Below are 24,089 nucleotides of genomic sequence, written 5' to 3'. Positions count from 1 at the left end.
ATCTTACTCTAGCCTCACCTTCAGAAGCATATCATCAGTTAGAGATGTTTCAATAGCGTTTGCTTGTATTTTCCTTGCTCTGAAGGTGAGGTTAGTACCTGTCTCCTTTGAGGACCCAGAGTTCAAGTCGTCCTTCAGCCAGTCATTTTCTTTGTATGTCAAGTATCAAATGGCCATACACCAGGATCCTCCTGATGAATGTGGGAAGACCGAGGTACCGTTCACTAAACGTTTTTTCCTATGCTGAGGTTGTCTGTGAAGGAGCATACTGTATAACCTTCTTATGCCATTTTATCTGTTAAGTGGAGCTGATGGTCTTTGCAGAGTGTATTCCTGAACTTCTGTGTAAACAAAAATGCAGTGCGTGGTAGCATTTATAGATGTGGACTCTGCCAGGTGCAAGAAGGTTTCCTTTGATATTCTCAGGAGGTGTTAATTCCTTTCTGCACATTACTCTTTCCTACTATCCTTGAGATTCTGGCCTTGTGCCTGCCTGCTTCCCAGGTATGGATCGTTGGGCCAAAACATGTCTGATGTGTTCCCACGAAATCTTGACTGCTCCCCCCTGCCCCGACTCCATTTTTGGTCTTCAGGCCTCTATGGAGTCCATTCCATTGGGGAGACAGATGGGTAAGCAGTTCCAGTGCCGTCCGAGTTAGCTGGTGGATTAGTGACGAAAGCCACCTTAGTGTGAGACTGGAGTGAGGGAGGGTTTTCTGAAGGAAGTGACATCTGAGCCAAGTCCAAAAAGATGAGTGCCACTTAACATCCAGGCAGGCTCTAGGGCAGTGTTTCTTTATAACAGTTTTGTTGTTGTTTAGTCGCTTAAATTGTGTCTGACTCTCTGCGACCCCATGGACTGCAGCACACCAAGCTTCCCTGTCCTTCATTGTCTCCCGGGGTTTGCTCAAACTCATGCCCATTGAGTGACGATGCCATCTAATCTTGTCATCCTCTGTCATCCCCTTCTCCTCCTGCCCTCAATCTTTCTCAGTATTGGGATCTTTTCCAGTGAGTTGGTTCTTTGCATCAGGTGGCTCAGTTATTGGAGCTTCAGCTTCAGCCTCAGTCCTTTCAATGGATAGTCAGGGTTGATTTCCTTTAGGATTGATTGGTTTGATCTCCTTGCTATCCAGGGGACTCTCAAGCGTCTTCTCCAGCACCACAGTTCAAAAGCATCAGTTCCTCAGCACTCAGCCTTCTTTATGGTCCAGCTCTCATATCTGTACATGACTACTGGAAAAATTGTGCTTTGACTATATGGACCTTGCTTGTATAATTCATATACTATACAATTTACCCATTTAAAGTATATGACTGAATGGTTTTTAGTATATTCAGAGTCATGCAACCATTATCACTAATGCCAGAAGGTTTTCATCATCCAAAAAAGAAACCTCATCCCCAGAGTGGTCACTCCTCGTTATCCGTCAGACATTCCAGCTCTAGGTGACCATATTCTGCTTCCTGTTCCTGGATTTCTTTAATCTGGACAATTCAGGTAAATGAAATTGTATCACACTGGTCTCTTGTTGACTGGCTTCTTTCACTGAGCATGATGTTTGCTGGCTTCATCCGTGTTGCAGCGTGTGTCAGTACTTCGTTCCATTTTGTGGCTGAATAATATTTCATTGTATGGATATACCAGATTCTGTTTCTCTGTTCATCCATTGATGGCCATTTGGGTTGTTTTCATTTTGGGCTTATATAGAAAGCTTTGCTATGGATGTTCATGGACAGGTTTTTATGTATTAATAGGCATATATTTTCATTTCTCTTGGGTATATACCTAGAAGTGGAATTGCTAGGTCATAGGAACAAATAAATATAAATAAGTAAATAAATAACTCTGTGTTTACCTTTTGAGGAACTGCCATACTGTTTTTCAAAGTGCTACCCTTTTTAAATTCTTGGTCATCTGAGTTGGTGTGAAGTGGTATCTCATTGAGGGTGTGTTTATTTTTTTGGCTGCACCTCAGCACGTTCCCCAACTAGGAACTGAACCTGAACCCCCTGTGCTGGAAGCACAGGGTCTTAAGCACTGGACCACTAGGGAAGTCCTTTCATTGAGGTTTTGATTTGCAAAGGAAATGGCATCCCACACCAGTATTCTTGCCTGGAGAATCCCATGGACAGAGGAGCCTGGTAGGCTACAGTCTGTGGAATCGCAAGAGTCAGACACGACTTAGTGACTCAACCACCACCACCAATGGCTTTTGATATTGAGCATTTTTTCATGTGCTTTTTGGGGCAGTTTGTATATTTTCTTTGAGTAAATGCTTACATATTTTGCCCATTAAAAAATTTTTGCCATTAAAAAATATATTAGAAAAATAGATATTTTAAAGTAATAAAAATATTTTTAAAAGATTAGAAACTATCCCCCGTTCTGTGGATTATCTATATCTCTAGTTCAGTTCAGTTCAGTCGCTCAGTCGTGTCCGACTCTCCGCGACCCCATGAATCACAGCACGCCAGGCCTCCCTGTCCATCACCAACTCCCGGAGTTCACTCAAACTCATGTCCATCGAGTCGGTGATGCCATCCAGCCATCTCATTCTCCGTCGTCCCCTTCTCCTCCCGCCCCCAACCTTTCCCAGCATCAGAGTCTTTTCCAGTGAGTCAACTCGTCGCATGAGGTGGCCAAAGTATTGCAGTTTCAGCTTTAGCATCAGTCCCTCCAATGAACATCCAGGATTGATCTCCTCTAGAATGGACTGGTTGGATCTCCTTGCAGTATAAGGGACTCTCAAGAGTCTTCTCCAACACCACAGTTCAAAAGCATCGATTCTTCGGCGATCAGCCTTCTTCACAGTCCAACTCTCACATCCATACATGACCACGGGAAAAACCATTGCCTTGACTAGACGGACCTTGGTTGGCAAAGTAATGTCTCTGCTTTTTAATATACTATCAAGGTTGGTCATAACTTTCCTTCCAAGGAGCAAGCGTCTTTTAATTTCATGGCTGCAATCAGCATCTGCAGTGATTTTGGAGCCCAAAAAAACGAAGTCTGACACTGTTTCCACTGTTTTTCCATCTATTTCCCATGAAGTGATGGGACCAGATGCCATGATCTTGGTTTTCTGAATGTTGAGCTTCAAGCCAACCTTTTCACTCTCCTCTTTCACTTTCATCAAGAGGCTTTTGAGTTCCTCTTCACTTTCTGCCATAAGGGTAGTGTCATCTGCATATCTGAGGTTATTGATATTTCTCCCGGCAATCTTGATTCCAGCTTGTGCTTCTTCAAGCCCAGCGTTCCTCATGATGTACTCTGCATATAAGTTAAATAAGCAAGGTGACAATATACAACCTTGACGTACACCTTTTCCTATTTGGAACCAGTCTGTTGTTCCATGTCCAGTTCTAACTGTTGCTTCCTGACCTGCATACAGGTTTCTCAAGAGGCAGGTCAGGTGGTCTGGGATTCCCATCTCTTTCAGAATGTTCCACAGTTTATTGTGATCGACACAGTCAAAGGCTTTGGCATAGTCAATAAAGCAGAAATAGATGTTTTTCTGAAACTCTCTTGCTTTCTCCATGATCCAGCGGATGTTGGCAATTTGATCTCTGGTGCCTCTGCCTTTTCTAAAACCTGCTTGAACATCTGGGAGTTCACGGTTTATATACTGCTGAAGCCTGGCTTGGAGAATTTTGAGCATGACTTTACTAGCGTGTGAGATGAGTGCAATTGTGTGGTAGTTTGAGCATTCTTTGGCATTGCCTTTCTTTGGGATTGGAATGAAGACTGACCTCTTCCAGTCCTGTGGCCACTGCTGAGTTTTCCAAATCTGCTGGCATATTGAGTGCAGCACTTTCACAGCATCATCTTTCAAGACTTGAAATAGCTCAACTGGAATTCCATCACCTCCACTAGCTTTGTTCGTAGTGATGCTTTCTAAGGCCCACTTGACTTCACATTCCAAGATGTCTGGCTCTAGGTCAGTGATCACGTTATCGTGACTATCTTGGTCGTGAAGATCTTTTTTGTACAGTTCTTCTGTGTATTCCTGCCACCTCTTCTTAATATCTTCTGCTTCTGTTAGGTCCATACCATTTCTGTCCTTTATCGAGCCCATCTTTGCATGAAATGTTCCCTTGGAATCTCTAATTTTCTTGAAGAGCTCTCTTGTTTTTCCTATTCTGTTGTTTTCCTCTATTTCTTTGCATTGATCACTGAGGAAGGCTTTCTTATCTCTCCTTGCTATTCTTTGGAACTCTGCATTTAGATGCTTGTATCTTTCCTTTTCTCCTTTGCTTTTCGCCTCTCTTCTTTTCACAGCTATTTGTAAGGCCTCCTCAGACAGCCATTTCGCTCTTTTGCATTTCTTTTCCATGGGGATGGTCTTGGTCCCTGTCTCCTGTACAATGTCACGAACCTCCGTCCAGAGTTCATCAGGCACTCTATCAATCAGATCTAGTCCCTTAAATCTATTTCTCACTTCCACTGTATAATCATAAGGGATTTGATTGAGGTCATATCTGAATGGTCTAGTGGTTTTCCCTACTTTCTTCAATTTAAGTCTGAACTTCGCAATAAGGAGTTCGTGATCTGAGCCACAGTCAGCTCCTGGTCTTGTTTTCGCTAACTGTATACAGCTTCTCCATCTTTGGCTGCAAAGAATATAATCAATCTGATTTCGGTGTTGACCATCTGGTGATGTCCATGTGTAGAGTCTTCTCTTGTGTTGTTGGAAGAGGGTGTTTGCTATGACCAGTGTGTTCTCTTGACAAAACTCTATTAGCCTTTGCCCTGCTTCATTCCGTGCTCCAAGGCCAAATGGAGCACGGAATGAAGCAGGGCAAAGGCTAATAGAGTTTTGTCAAGAGAACGCACTGGTCATATCTCTAGTAGGATTTTTTATTTTAAAATCCATTTTGTTTGATAATTGATATGGCCTTTCTATCTTCTTGTGGTTCCTGTTTGCATGATATATCTATACTATTTTATTGTCAGTCTGTTTGTGTCTTTGAGTTTCAAGTATGTCTCTTTTAGTCACTGTGTATTTGGGTCTTGTTTTTTTGTTTGTTTTAATTTGGAGGGAGAGCAGTCTCTTCCACTTAGCTGAAGTGTTTAATCAATCCATATTTAATGTTAATGATGGAGCTGGATTTACGTCTTCATTTCACTTTTGTTCTGTGTTTCATGTCTTCTTTTATTTCTTTACTATTCTCTTTTGCACTAAACGAATATTTTCTAGTGTAGGATTTCAATTCCTCTACTTTTTTCACTATGTATTTTTGAGACGTTCTCTTGACGTCACATTCATGCCAGCTTGAGTCCAGTGAGGAATTAATGCTCTTGCTGTTGAGCTCCAGCCCCTCCTCCCGTTATGTGTGCTGTTTATAGTTTATATATGTTGTGATCTCAATATATGTTGTTTCGTTATTACCTTATATGACTTTATGTCTTTTATAAAGCTGAGAGGAGAAATAGGAACAAGTATTTATTTATGATCTGTTAAAATTAACCTTAACTTCCATTTCTGGTTCTGTTCATCTATTCCTGTGTATTCGAGTTACCATCTAATTTTCTTACTGTAGTTCACCTTTGTTTCCATCCACCTTCTTTACGATGTTGTCAAATATATTACTTTTCTATATGTTACTGTCCCAACAATGCAATTACATACATATCGTTTGATGCATTTGGTTTTAAAATCAGAGAAGAAGGGAGAATATGCATTTGTATTTGAGAAGCCTCTGAGGATTCTCCCTGGAGTCTCAGCCTTGGACATTGCGCAGTCACCCCACAACGACAGTGGTTTTAGTAGTGTTCTCTTTGTCTCTTTCCCTGATCTCTTGGTTAAAGTGTGTGTTGTTTCACATCTAGGCCTTAGACTCCACCATTTGCTGACTGGTTGCTGTATTTTCAACAGTGCCCTGGAGCATAAATTGCTCTATAGTTTGATTTATTGAATTTAGTTGCCTTTGCAGCTTCAGTTCTTGAGGCCAGTCTTTGAGGTTTTTTCCTGACCCCATGCTTAGTTGCTCAAGCCGTGTCCGACTCTTTGCAACCCTTTGGACTATAGCCCGCCAGATACCTCTGTGCATGGGATTTTTCAGGCAAGAATACTGGAGTGGGCTGCTGTTTCCCTTCTCCAGGGGATCTTCCAACCCAAAGATTGAACCTGTGTCTCCTGTGTTGCAGGTGGATTCTTTACCTGCTGAGCCATCAGGGCTTTTCTTCACTGTCTCTTTCCCACTTTTCTTCTGGTAAATCAGCTGGCCTACAGTTTAGCTTGAGAGAGAGTGAGTGAGTGTGTGTGTGTCTGTCTCTGTTCTTATGGCCCTCCTGCGCCCCCTTGTGTCCATGCTTTGGAGCTGCGAGCAGGGACAGTTCCTTTCTGCTTTATGAACAGGGCACTGGTCAGGAGCTTGATCTTAGTTCTGATCTTTTTTAGGTAGATTATTAAACTTGAGGCTCATTATGAGGGAATTTTAAGACCTGTGAGCTACCCTAATGGTAGTTCTGTGTAGGGAGATGGTCATTGCTGCAGGTGACTCCTTTACTTGCTGGCTTTTTATCCTAGAAATTCTTCCTTCACTTGACAAATCCTTGCTCTCAGATAGAGAGTAAGCTCTCTGTGGTGCTGGCTGCCTAGAGAAACTGATGTGGACATGCTGCTCTGCTTCTCAGTCTCCAAGTGTGGCATTTATACTGAAGGAACCTAATTCTTGTGGAGTAGGAGTTTTCCTTGTACTTGGCTACAGTTTTTTACATAAGTAACCAGCTAGTGTTTCAGTGCTCAGAGACAGAAAGAAAAGCCAGAGAAGTTCTCCATTGGAAAGTTCAAATGATCTGACCTGCTTTCCTGGCTCCAGGCAGCAGCTCTCTGTTTTGTGGTTTTGTCCATATAATGGGCCAAACTAATTTAATTATGTTCAAGAAAATACATTTTTGCTTTTGTTGTTGTAAAACATTTGAAGTAAATAACAGTCAGCATACTAACTTGGGAACGTTAAGCAACCATGTCAGTGCAGAAAATCCATTTTTAACTCTCTTGGTAACTGTAAAATAAAGTCACTTAGGCACCCCAAGAAGTAGGTTATTTTTTGAGAGATTTGATGAGGATATAAATAAATATAGATTGCTTTGATATCCAGAATGGCAAGTCAGTTCTTTTTAGTAACATGTTTAGAAAAGTAGCACATAATTGCAGAGGGTGAGATTGTATGAGACTTCATAAATGATTCTGTATGTTTGTTTCCATTACTATTTTCAACCATTCAGGTAGCTGTCACATTTTCAGAAAATAATACTATCTAGATAAAATAAATCAGGAGTAATTTGTGACCTATCTTTTATATAATACAATATAAAGCCAGCATTAAGAATCTTTGTTTTACAAAATACAAGTAATTCCATAGGATACAAATATGGGACTTTCAGCTAAACTTTTATTGATATTATGGATAATACCATTATCTAATAGTATTGAGAGCCAGTAGATCTCAGCTCTTCTAAACTGTGTGAAGAACAGGCTGTAGCCATAGCTCCAGTAGTCGCTTTACAATTCTGAGGCATTGGCTGAGTTGTTTTCCAGATTTTATTATGGACTTTCAGACAAAGGGAAATTGAGAGAATGGTGTACTGACTACCTTGTTTCCATTGTCTAGATTCAACACGGGTTAGTTTTCTGTGTTTGCTTTATCTCTTTTTGTGTGTTGAATCATTCTTTGTTTTTTTTATTTTTTCTTGATTGGATGTACTGTAGTTTATTCAGGCAATCTCTAGTTAATGGACATGGGATGTGTTTTTAATCTTCTGCTGTTTTAGATAGTATAATTTTGTCATTTTGCCTTTGGGTGGAGGTGCACTTTTTTGCTTGATCTGACCTAGTGCATCAAAGGACAAGAGCTCATAGAATTTTGCTAGTTATTGCCAAATTGCCTCCACGGTTGTACTGTCTTTACTCCAGAGTATGAGAGTGTCTTTCTCCATAGCACTCCCAAACGAGTTAGTCTCAGACTTTGTGATTTTTTTTTTTTGTATCCTTAGTTAATTTTTAGAGTATGGACAGGGTGTTAGGAAGAAGTGACCTTTGCGATCATAAGCTGAAATGTATATAAGGAATTTTTTTTGTATTTATATTTTATATAGTTTAATGAAACAGGTGAGAGACTGATGCTGATGGGAACAGAAGAGTGGAAAGGAGTCGGCAGAAGCGTTCTAAGAGATCGTGAAGTCAACAGGACTGCTGTCCTGACTGACTAGCAATATTTTTAACAATGAGGTTTAAAAATAATCTTTCTAAGAGTGTCTTTAATGACTCAACATTTTTCTCAATTAGAATAGGGCTCTGCTATATTAAATGTAATGAGTGAATCCAGGTTATTTCCTTAATAAAACTTGTAAGCAGCAAGAAATTAGACCTTGTCTGGTCTATAAGAAGTCTGCACTCAGGAGATTGGCTTACACTGTGTCCCTTTCTGTCCTCATTGTAGGATAATTGTGTGATGTGATTTTGTGTTTATATGTGTGTGTCATATCATAGTTGCATTATTATAGAATTAAACGGAATTTAATTTAAATTTTAAGAGCAGTATATATTCCTATCTCTCCTTTTCTTTTTAAATTATCATTTTATTGCTTATATAGTTTGAGACAGAACAACTTTTCTTCTCATTTTGAATTTGGAGGTTCTATATATACAACTGAATACAAAGAGGAACGAAAGGTATCAAAACCAAACTTGTGATTCTTTGCTCATGTGACATAAACCAGCTTTGTATATTACCTGAAAGATAGTTGGGGTTAGCATGGAAAGGAAACCTGACTTGAGTGATTTGCTCGTGAGTCACTGTGTGGCAGTGTATTGGGCGTATCTGGTGGCGTGCGGGGAGGGCCCTCTGGTGGCACCATTGCTATCTGCCCCCTCTCCGTTGCTGACTGCTCCTTGGTTGGGATGAGGGGCTGGGCAGATGGTGCCTTTGGGTTGTTGCTCCTCTGACTTTATTCTTCTCTTAGTGTGTTCACAAGGGTCTTTCTTGAACTGCTTGTTCTGTGGCTTTGTTATCTGCAGTGGACACCTGACTTCTTTTAATAAATCCCTGTTACAGGTCTACACTGGGCTTCCCTTGTGGCTCAGCTGGTAAAGAATCCGCTTGCATTGCGGGTTTGATCCCGGGGTTGGGAAGATCCCCTGGAGAAGGGAAAGGCTACCCCCTCCAGTATTCTGGCCTGGAGAATTCCGTGGACTGTATAGTCCATGGGGTCGCAAAGAGTCGGACAGGACTGAGCGACTTTCACTTTCACTCTCATAGGTCTGTACTACAGAGAACTTCCTCCTATTAGTGTGCTGTTCTCTATCTAATTAAACAGAGGAGGTTCTCAGGCTTCATGGTCACCCCGTTCCATGTTTTCATTTTCCCTTTTATTACGTCACACATTCACAAGTTAGCGACAAGAAAGTACGATGGGGAGATGAAAGTAGTTTATCACTTGCTCGATGTGTTTGTCAACAGTAAAGTCACTTTTCTGGCATAGGTCACAGAGCCCATCATCTTTGTTTCTGTTCAGATTGTTTGAAATACAGCGCTCTATGGATGAAGATAGTGGAAATGTTTTCCTAGGCCACAAGTGTGCAATTGAATAACACCAGACAGTTACTCTCTGTTTGTAGATAGCCATGACATTGACAGTGTTACTTACCATTTATCGTTCTTTTAAAGAAATCTTTAAACAAGCTTTTTTAAAAGAAAAAGATGAACAAAGTTAGTTTTTTACAGTAGTTTTAGGTTAAGAAGCCTTTTTGGAAAGAAGTTTACATATTATTTGAAAGACATGTCACTAGGATTAATAAATAAATCTGAATTATGTATTTTTACCTTAATTTTATAAAGAACCTTAAAATGGAAAATTTCAGGTGTTTGTAGAGATAATAGTACAGTGAACCCCGTATGCCCATTGCCCAGGTTCAACACTGTCAGCACTTAGCCTTATTTCCCCTTGCCACCTTTTCTTTGTTGTCCCTGAAATTATGCTCTTTTATCTATAAATACTTTTATTTTGTTTATTCCATCAGTCAATCTTGTATAACTTTAAAAATTACAGTGATTGAGGTCATTTCATGCTATCCTGCTTTCTCAGAAAGCACTTTTCTAAAATTAGTTCAGAGAACTTACTGTGAGAGACTCACACATCAGGAGACCTCTGCTTCTGAGGGATATTTATTTTGGGGAAAGTTGTCTTAGAATCAGGCATAAATGATAAGACAGTAAGTGTGGTAAAGAGAAGGTTGCCTTGGGTCTCTTCTGACCAGGTGGAGAACTCAAAGGAAGCAGTAGTATATTGAGAATACCAGACCGTGTCTCATTCCAGCCACCAGGTGGTGCTCTAGATACAAAACAGGTTTGCTCTTAACATCCAGGCTCAGTCCCTATGGGATGTGTGTTTACAGCCTGAAAAGTATGGATAATGCTTTTCTTCTGCCATTTATAAGAATTACTTTACATTGAGGCATTGATCATGATAATTACAAATTATTCTTTGCTTGTTAAAGATGTATTTTCCAGAACTTAACCTAGAGAGAAGCTTTCAGATTTGTTTTCCCTTCTTAATAGCCTTACTCTGTGTGTATGAAAATAATAACAACAGCTTATGTTTAGAAACTCATTCACTGTATTGTACTGACATTTTCCTTCAGTTATGCAGAGAAACCAGACAATTTTGTATAAGATAGGTATATACTATTTTATAAATACCTAACTGTCATAATCAATAGAATTTGAGTGATGGCAAAGGGTGAGCATTTTGAAATCTTAAGATATTTTTTCAGGCTATTTTTTGAGTAAAGTAGAGGGCAACATTTGTACAGTTTAGTCAAAAAAGCTGCGTTCTGTGAGCAGCCCCTAAGTCAGGACAGTTTTGTGTCATAGTCTCTCTTGAGGTGTGCTGCACGACAGTTTTTATTAATAGTTAAATTGTCAAGGTTTTGAAATCATTTACTTAAATTAGAGCAGAGGCCATAGTTTTATCCCCATGTCATACTGTTAATTTTGAGGAAGATGCATAGGGCTAGAGTTAAACCAGCAGTGGGAACATTTTTTCCTAAAAGTTCTTTCTTTAGGTCAAGAATCTCCAAAACTTGTCTCAGATCATAAAATCATAGCATCATAAAACATTAGAGATAGAGGGACCTTCCTGATTGTATAGAGGGTATGGATAGGGTCTGGATTCACTCCTCTTACTTAGAGAATTTGTCCAGGGTAACACAGGTGGTGAGTGGCAGAGCAGTGTCTCCAAATTTAAGAGCTTTTTGCACTAGACCATGGTGAAAGCATAAACGTGGGCCGAAATAATCAACCTCAAATAACTGACACCAGTGAATGAACTGTTCAACAGGAGGCAAAATTTCCAGACAATTGAAACATTTTCATTGCTAAGATTTCATGTATTCTGATCACTTGAAATGAGTCTTCCAAATGTATCGTGTTCTTCCCTGCCTTCTGTCCCAGAGCACTGAGGAAGACTTGTGATAGTGGCCCTCACATCCTCAGGCATTTTCTGCTATCACAGCATTTCTGTGTGCCACGTGCCCTCACGCTAACTGCTCTTTTTCATAAAGCTACTCTGTTTTCGTCCTATTCCCCTTCTCTTTTTTTGCACTCGGTTTTTGCCGTGTTTGTCTCGTTTGGCATTCTTGCCCTTGCTAATTTGTGGTTTCTTGATGTGTTTGTAAAAATATTTATTGAGCACATGCTGTGTGCCTTGTGGTGTCTGAGAGGCATTTGCTCTGGTCAGCAAATGAGTCAGTAAGTGAGATCAGGGACCCCTTGCTCTTGTGGCACTCACATCCTAGGGTGGGAGGGAGTGGTCAGAGGCAGTCATTTGACAGTAGCTGTACTAAATGAGCAAATTACGCTGTCAGCAGCAGGAAACTGTAAAGGAAGGCAGAACAGGTGTGAGAGAAGAGTGGATGGGCTAGTTACTGGCTTGGAAACTGGATCACCAGGTTAACTGTTAGTAAAGTTAACAGTCAGGGGGAAAATGGGAAAGGGAGCTGGAGGGTTTCCTCTGCACGTTGAGGACAGAAGCATTAGGACATGCCTTTTTGAGTCCTCATTTTAACCTTTATTGCTTTCTTCTGGGGTTTGAATGTCTGAAATTCTAGAGTAGTTTGCTAATTGATCTCTAGTTGAAGTATACTTTAATAGTTTATGGTTAATATGTAGCTACTTACACTGTCTTCTGGAAGCCGAGGAATGAGACTGTGAACAGGATGTTTGGTGTCAAATTTTACGTGTGGCATTGAGTGGGTGTTGATTCTTGATTAACCACCTGCAGGAGGAGAGATGTGCCCTGTGATGCATGATCTGGCTTGAATAGTGTGAAGATGATACCAGTACTAGTAGATAGCCTTGGTGTGTTTATCGTTCTGGACATTTTGGATGAGAATATTGATGACAGGTAGTCTGAGGAGCATCACGGGTAACAGTGTGGACTCCGATCAGACATTTGCCTTAAGTCTCATCTTCCCCACTTACTACCTGTGTGGCTTGGAGCAGGTTTCCACTTCCTCTGCTTTCCACTCTTCAGGTTCCTCATTTGTAAGCATGGTGAGAACAGCTCATGGGGCTCGTTGTGAGAACTAAGTCAAGGTGAAGGTGCTTGGCTAAATCATCATCAACCAAACGAGTTGCTGGGCTGTGGACGATGATAAACCACGTGGAAGCATCAGAGACACCAAGGTCAAGGGCAGACAAGTGATACTTCTGGTTCATCCAGCCAGCATTTGCAAATTATGGTTTTCCTCGTCTTATTCTTCCATTTTAATTCTTATATTTGTTTGAATTAAAAGATCTCATATGTTTTAAATTTTAATATTAGAATTAGTTCTTTCAAAGGAAAGAAGTGGTAATACACAAAACCATTCAGTTTGGTTCATCAACGTGTAATTTTACTCTTTAGAATCCTATTGTACCACCTGAAACTTCTAAAATATATCATTTGGTGAAGATTGATATGAATATTTCTTAATTGCTTAACTTAGAACTGAAAATAAAGGAACTGTGGATGTTTCTGTGCCTTGCCTCTGGTGGTGGAGCGTCTTGCTTATCCTGTGAATAGATCCCTCCTTTTGAAAAATAAGCTATATTTCATTAGACTACCATAATCTATGGTATAATTTGTGTTCATACACTGACTTATAAAAATTCTCTGCCAGAGTCGAAAGAAGCACACAGTGCAGAGTGCCAGGAATGGAGTAGATGCCCAGTGAGCACTGATTGAATGAATGGGCAGCTGAGTTGACCGTTTTTCAGAAGCAGCTGGAGAGAGAACTCACTGTTGGCAGATGGAAAACTACAAGAAAGAAAATGTGCTCTTAAAACCTGCGACGTGAAACCGAAGGGAAATTCACGTGACGCCAGAGCTCCTGACAGCTGTCCTTCCGTCCCAAGTGAGAGCTGAGGCAGTGTTGAGAAAGTTGAGTATGTTTTAGTGCGTACAGAGCTCACGTGAAAGGGGTCATCTTGTTGGGAGCACCGTTGCCGTTTGTTTGTAGTTTTCGTATTTCAGGTCTGCTTTTTGCATTAAGTCTGAGGAACCTCTAGTTTTACGACCTCCTGGTAATGACTTGACAAGTGAACAGTGCCACCCATTGAGGACTGGCTGGCCTAAACAAGGAAAGTTTGTGTTTTTGCTGTGGAAATTCATTTGATATGCCAAATAACTTAGCTAACTGCTTGCATGATTAAAAAGCAGTTGAATTTCCTTCCAGTCAGTAGTTAATTATATAAGTAAAATATATACATTATATATGTGATTTTTGAAATCCAGAATATGTCTAGGTCTATAAATACTGTCTGTAAAGCAACATACACACTGGCTTTTCCATGACAGTCATTCTAGAAATAGTTCAACGTTTCACACTTAGAGTGGCTCCGTGTTTCTTTCTCCTGGGCTTTGGAGGAGAGTGATTGTTCTGTTCAACCAGTCACATAAATGTGTGATTCCCAGCGTGTTCCAGTCACCGTGGTATGTCCTGGGGATGCGTAGATGAGTAAGACATGGTCCTCTGTACATTTTAGCTAACCAGTATTTTAAAGACTTCTTTTCAGAAGTTTGCATTAATGTTTAAAATCTTAAAATAGCAATAATATTTAAAGAGTATTGGAAATATGGGGTTGCCCCAAAAGTTCATTCAGGTTTTTCTGTAGCATATTTCCACATGTAAAATAGTGCTTATAACCATTATTAATATGTTTGTTAACATAGTCAAGTATTTTTAATAATAATTCAGTTGCTGGTGATATATTCAGTTTCTTAGTGCTGTGGCCAGAGATCTTTTAAAGTAAATTTTATTTTGGCTGTGCTTTCTTACTAATTTTTATTTCTAGGTTTTGTGGTATTTTCTGCTATCCCTAATTCATGTCATTCAGATTTTTAGAAGATACCCATTTTTCAAGGTCAGTTTGAGTTCTTTTGTCAACTTAGTGCCATTTAAGTGATACCTAGTTTTGTCCTCAGTAATCTGTTGCTTGTCAGAAATAATATTGGAAGTTTCTCTGCAGGAAATTAAACGAGTGTATTGAGGGCATAGGTGGTCCTGGGGAGATCTGATGAAAAGGACACAGGTGTTTCTTCACTTGATACCAGCTTTAGGTTACCGATGACTGCATCTCTGTGGCATCTCACCTTGGGCAGATGACCCAGTTTTGCAAAGTAGCCAGTGGCCATGAAGACATAATAGGCAAAAAGAGTTGAAAATTCATTTACTTGCTTATGAATTGATTAATCCAATTTACAAATGAATGAATGCACCTAGGCAGTTAAGCCGCAAATATTTGCTGAGTCCCTGCTGTGTGCCAGCTGTCACTTTAGGCTCCAGGGATGTAGCACAGGGAACAGGAGAGAAGCGCGCTTTCCCTCGGGGAGATTGTGTGATAGTGAGGAGGATGAAGAAACAGGTAAGTATGCTGTCGAGTCAGGATGCTGTGCGCTAACAAGAACAGGGAAGAGGAGGTGAGAGACGGGGAATGGTGGTGGCGATAACTGTATGAGGATGTCCGGAGAGGCTCTGAGGAGAGGGGCTCCTTGGCAGACCCCTGGATGAAGAGCGTGCACCCTTGTGCATCTCTGGGTGGTACATCTCAGACCTGATGTGTTCGCAGAACAGCAGGGGCACTGGTGATGCTGGAAAACAGAGCAGGGCGTCTCCCGTCTCGTCTGTGTTGCTTCTGAAGGTTTTGTTTTTCTAATCTCCCATTTTTGCTGTTCATTGACTGATATTCATTATCATAAAAATGTTTATGTTTTGTTGTAGACTTGTTACTTGAACACCTATATATCACCACATTTTAGTGTTGTTTTATAGCACTGAGACTTGGTATCCCTGGGCTTTGTTGCTTCCTTCGTCAATTCTAATGAGTAGTGCTGTTTAGTCATGGGTGTAACAAGGGGAATCATGGACTGGAAGAAGCATCTAGGTTCTAACCCTCGTTTTGTGGCTGACTGTAAAATAATGTAACATTTATAGAGCACAGTTTATCTAGGTGTAAACTAAAGGAGTTGGATTAGATAACTGCCAAGAGTCCTCTTAACTGTAAAATTCTGCGATTTCAATGATTTTGACAAACATTCCCCAGGAGAAATTGAATACTTTCTATTTCCTTTTTTAAAAATAGTTTTAAAAATATTTATTTACTTATTTGGCTGCACTGGGTCTTGGTTGCTGCTTGCGGGCTTCTCTTGTTGCCGTGAGTGAGGTCACTCTGGCTGCGGTGCGCGGGCTTTTCACTGTGGTGGCTTCTCTCACCGTGGAGCACTAGCCCTAGGCGTGTGGGTTCAGTTACTGTGGCTGGTGGGCTCTGGAGCACAGGCTCTGTAGTTGTGGTATGTGGGCTCAGTTGCCCTGCAGCACCTGGGGTCTTCCCGGACCAGAAATCAAACCACTGTCCCCTGCGTTGCAAGGCAGATTCGTAACCATTGGACCCCCAGGGAAACCCTAAAGTTAATTTTTAACTTTAGTGAGGTGCACAAATCTTAGATGTACAGCTTATTGAATTTTTACATATTATGTGCTCTTTTTGGACCTTTGTGAAATTAAAATATATATATATGTATATATATATATATTTTTTTCCATCTGTGCTTGATTGAGTCTGTGGATGGGAGAGTATGGAGGTCTGCCTGTACATGTATATTCTAAATATCTTTTCCCAATCTGGAAATGCCTGTATTCAATACCTAGGCAAGTGTTTTTAGAAGAATGCAGTTTTAAAGCTTTCCCATTTTGTTGCATTTTTGTGCACTTAATTTATAGATTAAGAAAGCAACAGATTTAAAGGTTTCTCTTACTACATAAAAATTTGGTCCCAACATTAACTTTAAAGAAATGCTAAGGTACCTTTTTTTTAAACACACTTCTAAACTTACTTCCACACTTCTTGTGAGAGTTTTTTAATATTTTGTGCTGGTTCTTAACTTAATGTTACAGACAAGCAGGTGATAGGGTCCTGTGGTAGAATGATTCTCTCATTAGAGAAGCAAACAGATCAGCACTTGTGTCTTTCTCTAGTGGGTATTCCTTTTGGTGACTTTACCAAGAACTCCTTTTCTTTGCATTTTGATGTGAACTCTGGTGATTTTTTTCACTGCTGGTAGTGTTGAAAAGCAACAAAATTCTTTTAGATTCCATTCTCTTTGAGTGCACCTCTTCAAGCTATAGAATTATGACTTTCTTCCCTGGATTTATAGACTCATGTTTCAAATGTAACCTTTTAACTTTAGAAACAAACACCAAAGTTGGAGGTGGTAAATAATGAACTTTTAATAAGTTCAAATATACGCTATTTGTGTTAATGGATACAGAGCCACTGTGTATAAAATATTCAGTTATTAGAGTGAACACGTGAGGTCAGTGTTAGTGAATGACTTAATTATAGCTCAGATCCCTGTTGCTCTTAGCAGTTAGGGGAAGAGTTGCAAGTGGTAAAAGAATATGCACTGAAGTAGCTCTCCAATTAGGATGTGCATTAGCAAGCTGGAATCAACATGGTGAGCAGAACAGTCATGGCTCCCTCTCTGTGTTAGTGTAATGGACTTTTGTGATCCTGGGCAGGTATTAATCTTTTAAGAGTCATTTATTAGAGTTCTTTTCATGATGTGGACTTGAGCATTAGTCCCTTCACCATTCCAAAGTGCTGAATCTTACAAGGATCCCCTTAAGAGATATTATTGGCTGGGGACCACAACTCTTAATTAAAGTGGGGGGGAAGAGCCGTTGACTCATTGATAGTTTATATTAGATTTTTCAGACACTAAGAAGCCATGCTGAATATTTTCAGTAAGCATTTCTACTAAGTATAGGTGGGAAAAAACAGTTCAGAGCTGGCAGTGACCAGTGTTTCTTAGAATAAGTTTTGTGGAATATTGGTTCTGTGAAATGGTAATAAATGTTACATGAAACTAAAGACCAATCAACAAACAGAACTCTGGTTATGTAATTTTGAAAAGCACTAGATTAAATGAAGCTGAAGGGTTTTTTGTTTTTCCACCTATATTGGGATACAGTATAGTTTTTTGTTTGACTGCAGGGATTCTCAGGGCCTGTAATTTGTCTGTATATCTTGCACTTCTTTCTGTAAGATGACGAAGGGGAGGTGAGACAGCAATCAGTTCAGTTCAGTCGCTCAGTCGTGTCCGACTCTTTGCGACCCCATGAATCGCAGCACGCCAGGTCTCCCTGTCTATCACCAACTCCCGGAGTTCACCCAAACTCACGTCCATCGAGTCGGTGATGCCATCTAGCCATCTCATTCTCTGTCGTCCCCTTCTCCTCCTGCCCGCAATCCCTCCCAGCATCAGAGTCTTTTCCAGTGAGTTAGCTCATCGCATGAGGTGGCCAAAGTATTGGAGTATCAGCTTTAGCATCAGTCCTTCCAATGAACACCCAGGACTGATCTCCTTCAGAATGGACTGGTTGGATCTCCTTGCAGTCCAAGGGACTCTCAAGAGTCTTCTCCAACACCACAGTTCAAAAACATCAGTTCTTCGGTGATCATAGTATGCAGCATTTCTCAAACTTATTTGGCCACGGAGTCATTTTTTAGAGTGTCTTGGGAACTTGGCATGCCAGAGGACACCATCGGTGAAGGTGATTAGGCTGAAATAATTTTGTGGATAGAAAACTAAGACAGATAATTTAAGTACTGAAGTAGCTAGAGCTAGTAAGATTCCAGACTAATTCTTAGATCACTGTTCTTTCAATCAGGAAAAAAAAATGTAATGGCTCAGAAGACGTAGGTTTAAATATGTTAGACTGTAAATAAGGCTTTCGTTGTCATTTTTAAGATTTAGTGAAGCTTCATGTCCTGTCCAAGGTTCTGGGTCTGACCAGAAAAGGCAGTACAGGTGGTCATGTCTTTCAGCTGCATTGCTCACAAGTGGAATAGGGAATAGCTGTAAAGATGAATTTGCAGAATTACCTAAATCTGCTCTTTTTATTGCCCACTGAAATTAGGATAAACAGGGTCTTAGTTCTCAGACTTTAGCTTTGACTTCCTATTATGTACAGGTTTAATTTTCATTCCGTTGATAACTTCTTAAATGGGGTGGGGAGAGAGTTTAGCTTATTATAATTGACTCTAAATTAAAGCTTCCATATTCCTGATAGAAAAACTTTAATATTTTACCTTTTATATGATTTAGCTTGCTTGTTATAAAATTTTAAAGAAATATCTTATTAGATCATAGCCTAATGTGGTCAGACGTCTCCTTTTATAAGCATTAGACGTGACTGAGCACAGCACAGCACGCCGTGTACTAGGGGGCAGGCCAGGAAACAGCAGCAGCAGAAGTATTTTGTTAATGCAGGAAAATTCTATATAATTCATGTGAGCAGTTTTAGGACTTAGAATTCCACTTTGACAAATAGGTACACCTCACTGATATTCTTTGGTTTAGGGGAAAAACTGTGGCTTACCTTATAAAAAAATGCTGTTTGGTGCTTCTTTATATAGGAACTTAACACGATCCTTATTACACAGAAAAAGGCATCTCAGGAAGATATTAGCTTAAATTACTTATATGTTGGATATTTAACATTATAAAGATAAATAGTTGATTATATTAGTAATTTTCCTGGGCTATTCTCGCAAAATTAGTAGTGTGTATTCTTCTTTTTATTCCCCCACTCCTCTCTGCCCCCCCAAAACTGACATTGTTAATAACAAGTCTTGGAAAAAGAAAGAATTTACTAACTGTAAGTGACAGGAGGTTTAACTGCAGTTTTGTGTGCTTGGAAAACTGTTTAGAAGATTTTGGTAAGCATTAAGGGCTTCTCTGAAAGGAATGAGATAGGCTGCTGATGATTAATAGAATAGTGGTACTAGGAGTGGTGTGGAGAAGGAAATGGCATCCCACTCCAGTACTCTTGCCCGGAAAATCCCATGGATGGAGGAGCCTGGTGGGCTGCAGTCCATGGGGTCGTGAAGAGTCGGACACGACTGAGCCACTTCACTTTCACTTTTCACTTTCATGCATTGGAGAAGGAAATGGCAACCCACTCCAGTGTTCTTGTCTGGAGAATCCCAGGGACGGGGAAGCCTGGTAGGCTGCCGTCTGTGGGGTCGCACAGAGTCGGACACGACTGAAGCGACTTCGCAGCAGCAGCAGCAGGAGTGGTGAGTCAGAATGCTGCCCGAGAAGCACGGTTACTGAGTGACTCGTGGTGATAGTACTGAGCTGTGTGTGTCCCTTTCCTCCTCTTATTTTTTTTCCAGTTTTATTGAAAAATGAAAATAATTGACATATAGAGCTGTATATGTTTAAGATGTACAGTGTAATTAACGATTTCACTGACACCATGAACTGATGATCTTAATAAGTTTGATAAGCATCCATCATCTCATAAGATACAAAATTAAAGAAATGAAAAAAATTGTTTTCCTTGCAATGAGAACTCTTAGGATTTACTGTTAACTTTCATGTATAGCATAGAGCAGTGTTAATTATGTTTATCATATTGTGTGTACAACTCTAGTACTTAGTTATCTTATAACTGGAAGTTTGTACGTTTTAACTGTCTTTATCCAGTTTTCCTTCCCCCTACCGCTGCCTCTGGTAACCACAAATCTGATTTCTTTTTCTATGAGTTTTTGTTTTTGAAGTATAACTCTTCTACAAGGCTATGTTAGTTCCTGTTACACAACATGTGATTTGATACTTCTGTGCCTTTCAGAATGATCACCGTGGTGATTCTCATTATGACGTCACCGTACAAAAGTGTTGCCCTGTTACTGTGTTCCACATGCTGTACACCTTGTACCTGTGACTCTTATTTTGCAACTGGAAGTTTGTACCTCTTAAATCTCCCTCAGCTACTTCTCTCCCTCCTCACCCTCTTCCCCTCTGGCAACCACCCGGTTGTTCTGTCTGTAACTTTTTCTGTTTATTCATTTGTTTTTTAGGTTCCAAATATGAGTCAAATCCTACTGTATTTTTCTTTCTCTGACTTCTTTCCTTTATCATAATATCCTCTGCTGCTGCTGCTGCTAAGTCGCTTCAGTTGTGTCCAACTCTGTGCGATCCCGTAGACGGCAGCCCACCAGGCTCTTCTGTCCCTGGGGTTCTCCAGGCAAGAACACTGGAGTGGGTTGCCATTTCCTTCTCCAATGCATGAAAGGGAAAAGGGAAAGTGAAGTTGCTCAGTCATGTCCGACTCTTAGCCTCTAGGTCTATCCATTTGTTGCAAATGGCAAGATTTCATTTTAATTAATTAAGCAATTGTTTAAGGCCACGTGGCTTGTAGGATCTTAGATTGAAAGGTTGAAAGGGATCAGAAGATTGCATTTTTTTATGGCTGAGTGATATTCCATTGTGTGAGGACTTCACTGATGGTCCGGTAGTTAAGACTCCACACTTCCACTGTAGGGGGTGCAGGTTCTATCCCTGGTCAGAGAAATAAGATATCCCAGATGCTGCATGGTGCAGCCAAAAAAGAAAGTTCCATTTTTTGTGTGTATACCACATCGCTGTGTCCATCTGTGAATGGGCATTTAGGTTGCTTTGTTTCTTAGCGATCTTTTTGAATTAATGCTTTCATATTCTTTGGATAAATACATAGGAGTGGAATTCATGTGGTACGTCTGTTTTCAGTTGTTTGAGGACTCTCTGTACTGTTTTCCGTAGTGGCTGTGCCAGTTTACATTCCCCCCACCAGTGCACCTGGGTTCCCTTTTTTCCACATTCTTGCCAGTGCTTGTTGTTTGTTGTCTTTTTGGTAATAACCATTTCAACAGGTGTGAGGTTGCTACCTCATTGTGGTTTTGATTTGCATTTCCCTGATGATAAGTAATGTTGAGCATCTTTTCATGTGCCTGTTGGCCATCTGTATATCTTCTTTGGAAAATGTCTAGTCAGTTCCTCTGATGATTTCTTAATCGGGGTGTTTGTTTTCTTGATGTTGAGTTGTATGTTTTGGATAGTAACGCTGTATCAGATACATCGTTTGCAAATATCTTCTCCTGTTCAGTAGATAACCTTTTCGTTTTGTTGATATTTTCCTTCTCTGTGCACAAAGGTTTTTTAGTTTGAAGTAGTCTTATTTATTTTTGCTTTTATGTCCCTTCCCTGAGGAGACATCCCCCCAAAATATTACTAAGACTAATGTCAGAGTTACTGTAAGCCTGTGTTTTTTTCCAGAAGTTTGTGGTTTCAGATCTTACATTTAAATTGAAATCTTTACATGGAGAAGAGACTTGTGGTTGCCAGGGAGGAAGAAGGGTGAGGGGGAAAAGATTGGGAGTTTGGAATTAGCAGATGCAAACTATTATATATGAATGGATAAACAACAGGGTCCTACTGTGTCACACAGAGAACTGTGTTCAATATCCTGTGATAAACCATTATGGAAAAGAGGATGAAAAAGAATTTATATATATGTGTGACTGAGTCACTTTGCTGTACAGCAGAAGTTAATACAACAGTGTAAATCAACTATACTTCAATAAAATATTTTAAAAAATAAATTTAAGTCTTTAATGCATTTAAATTTTACTTTTGTGCTTTATGTGAGAGAGTTGTCCAGTTTGATTTTTTTCCATGTAGCTGTCCAGTTTTCCCAACACCATTTATTGAAGAGACTGTCTTTCCCCTATTGTGTATTCTTGCCTCCTTTGTTGAGGTTTTATCTTTAATTTTTGGCATTTTAGTATCGTGTGTCTTTCCGTTGATCCTGTTTGGGCTGTCTGTGCTTCCTGGACTTAGATATCTGATTCCTCTTACAGGTTAGGGAAGTTTTCAGCTGTTGATAGTATGTATGTGTATGTTCTCTACCCTTTGTCTCTCTGTCCTCCTTCTGGGACCCCTGCACATGCGAATGTTAGTACCTGTAATGCTGCATGAGGTCTCTTAAGCTGTCCTCATTTCTTTTTATTTTCTTTTTAAAAATTATTGATTGATTGATTTCTGATTGCACTGGGTCTGTTGCTGTGTGCAGCTTTCTCTAGCTTCCCGGCTCAGTCGTGTCGCCTCCCCCCTGTAATGTGGGCTCAGTCGTGGCGCCTCCCCCCTGTAATGTGGGCTCAGTCGTGGCGCCTCGCCCCCTGTAATGTGGGCTCAGTAGTTGAGGTGCGCGGGCTTAGTTGCTCCACGTCATGTGGGATCTTCCTGGAGCAGGGATGGTGAACCTGTGTCCCCTGCATTGGCAGACGGATTCTTAACCACTGGACTGCCAGGGAAGTCCTTACTCTTTTTTTTTTCCATTTAGCTTTAGTGATTTCCACTGTTTACCTTCCAGCTTGCCGATCTCCTCTCTCTCATCTAATCTACTGTTGATGCCTGGTAGTGGTATTGTTTATTTTAGTTATCGTATTCTTTGTCTCTGTTTGGTTCTTTTTTGTATTTGACATTTTCTCCTTGTTAAAAACATCTGACTTCTCACTCTGTTCATCCGTTCTGTCCCAAATTCTTTGACCATCTTTATGATCATTACCTTGACCTCTTTATCAGATAGATGGCATATCTCCACTTCACTTCGTTCTTCCTCTAGGGTTTTATCTTATTCCTTTGTTTGAAACATATTCCTCTGTCACCTAATTTGCTATTTTTATTTCTATCTAGTTGGTAGGGTGGTTACATTTTCTTCCTCATTCGGGTATAGCAAGGGAGACACCCTTACAAATGGAGATTTCCATTACCAATGTATAATAAATATTTTCTTGCAAAGAGGCAACTCCTGCTTGGTTTTCAGAGTTTTCCCCAGTCTGCTATATCTTAAAAATAACAAGCTTAAATAATATTCCAAACAGACACATTTTGGGGTGACAAATTCTGCTCCCCTTACATTATAACTGGTTCTGGTTTTTAGAGACATTTACATTCACAGCAAAATTGAACCATTTTTGATACTGATCTAACTTCACGGTATTTGTTAAAAAGATGTCTATTTTCGTTATCAATTTTAGTGTATATACAAAATGTACTTTACCAATTATATCTGCCTTTTTATGATTGTTGTTTTTCAAAGTATTTCCTTCTTTTCTACTGAATATATTATGTGTCATTCATTAAGAATGAATTTGCTAAATATTAGTAATTAACTGTAGGGAAATAGCAATGGGTTTTTCTGGTGCACTGAAGTAGGTGAAGCATTTTCATCCTTTCTCATGTCCTGTGAATAAGATGGTGAATGTGTGCCTTATGGTTTGTTATTCTGTTTATACAGTCTTGCTGATTGAGAAATTTATATATTTCATGTTTTGGCAGCATCAAACAGGAAAAGAATATTTAGGTCTGTTTTGAAAAAAATAAAATGTGACAGGAATGTTACATATATACATGACAAAGATGTAAATTATTTGAGTTTCAAGGAGACGATAGTTTTCTTGGAGAGTATATCCTATTCTTTCGTTATTTAAAGTGACTTCTGTCAGACAAAAAATTAATCAGTCTGGTTGACCTAAGAAAGAAATAGAACCTTTTGTTCAAGCTGAAATGAGGATTTTAACTTCGAAGCCATTCAGAAAGCTCCAGGAACTATTCTGCCTGTTAGAAGTCAAAACAGTTATAGAACTTTTATGACAGAGGGGCCTGTGCATTGAATGATACACAATCCAGATCTGCAGGTACAAAGTGATGGGTC

At 39.9% G+C, this 24,089-nt stretch overlaps 1 protein-coding gene across 11 annotated transcripts in view; it reads left to right on the top strand.

The window, feature by feature from the left end:
• Window positions 1–24,089, top strand: part of ATE1 (arginyltransferase 1) — a 156,456-nt gene that overhangs the window by 18,384 nt on the left and 113,983 nt on the right. For 4 of the 11 annotated variants that reach the window (XM_055424506.2, XM_088842388.1, XM_088842387.1 and 1 more), the window contains one exon: window positions 86–214. The exons of the other annotated variants lie outside the window; for them this stretch is intronic. In XM_055424506.2, coding sequence (XP_055280481.2) covers window positions 86–214 — 129 coding nt within the window. The remainder of the gene's footprint in view (window positions 1–85; window positions 215–24,089) is intronic. 11 annotated transcript variants of the gene reach the window in all.

The sequence above is a fragment of the Moschus berezovskii genome, chromosome 12 (assembly GCF_049115385.1).
Source record: "Moschus berezovskii isolate FMDL1 chromosome 12, NW_MosBer_1.0, whole genome shotgun sequence".
NCBI classification, from domain to species: domain Eukaryota; kingdom Metazoa; phylum Chordata; class Mammalia; order Artiodactyla; family Moschidae; genus Moschus; species Moschus berezovskii.
Note: the sequence above shows the minus strand (reverse complement) of the source record. Positions and strands in the feature narration are given on the sequence as shown.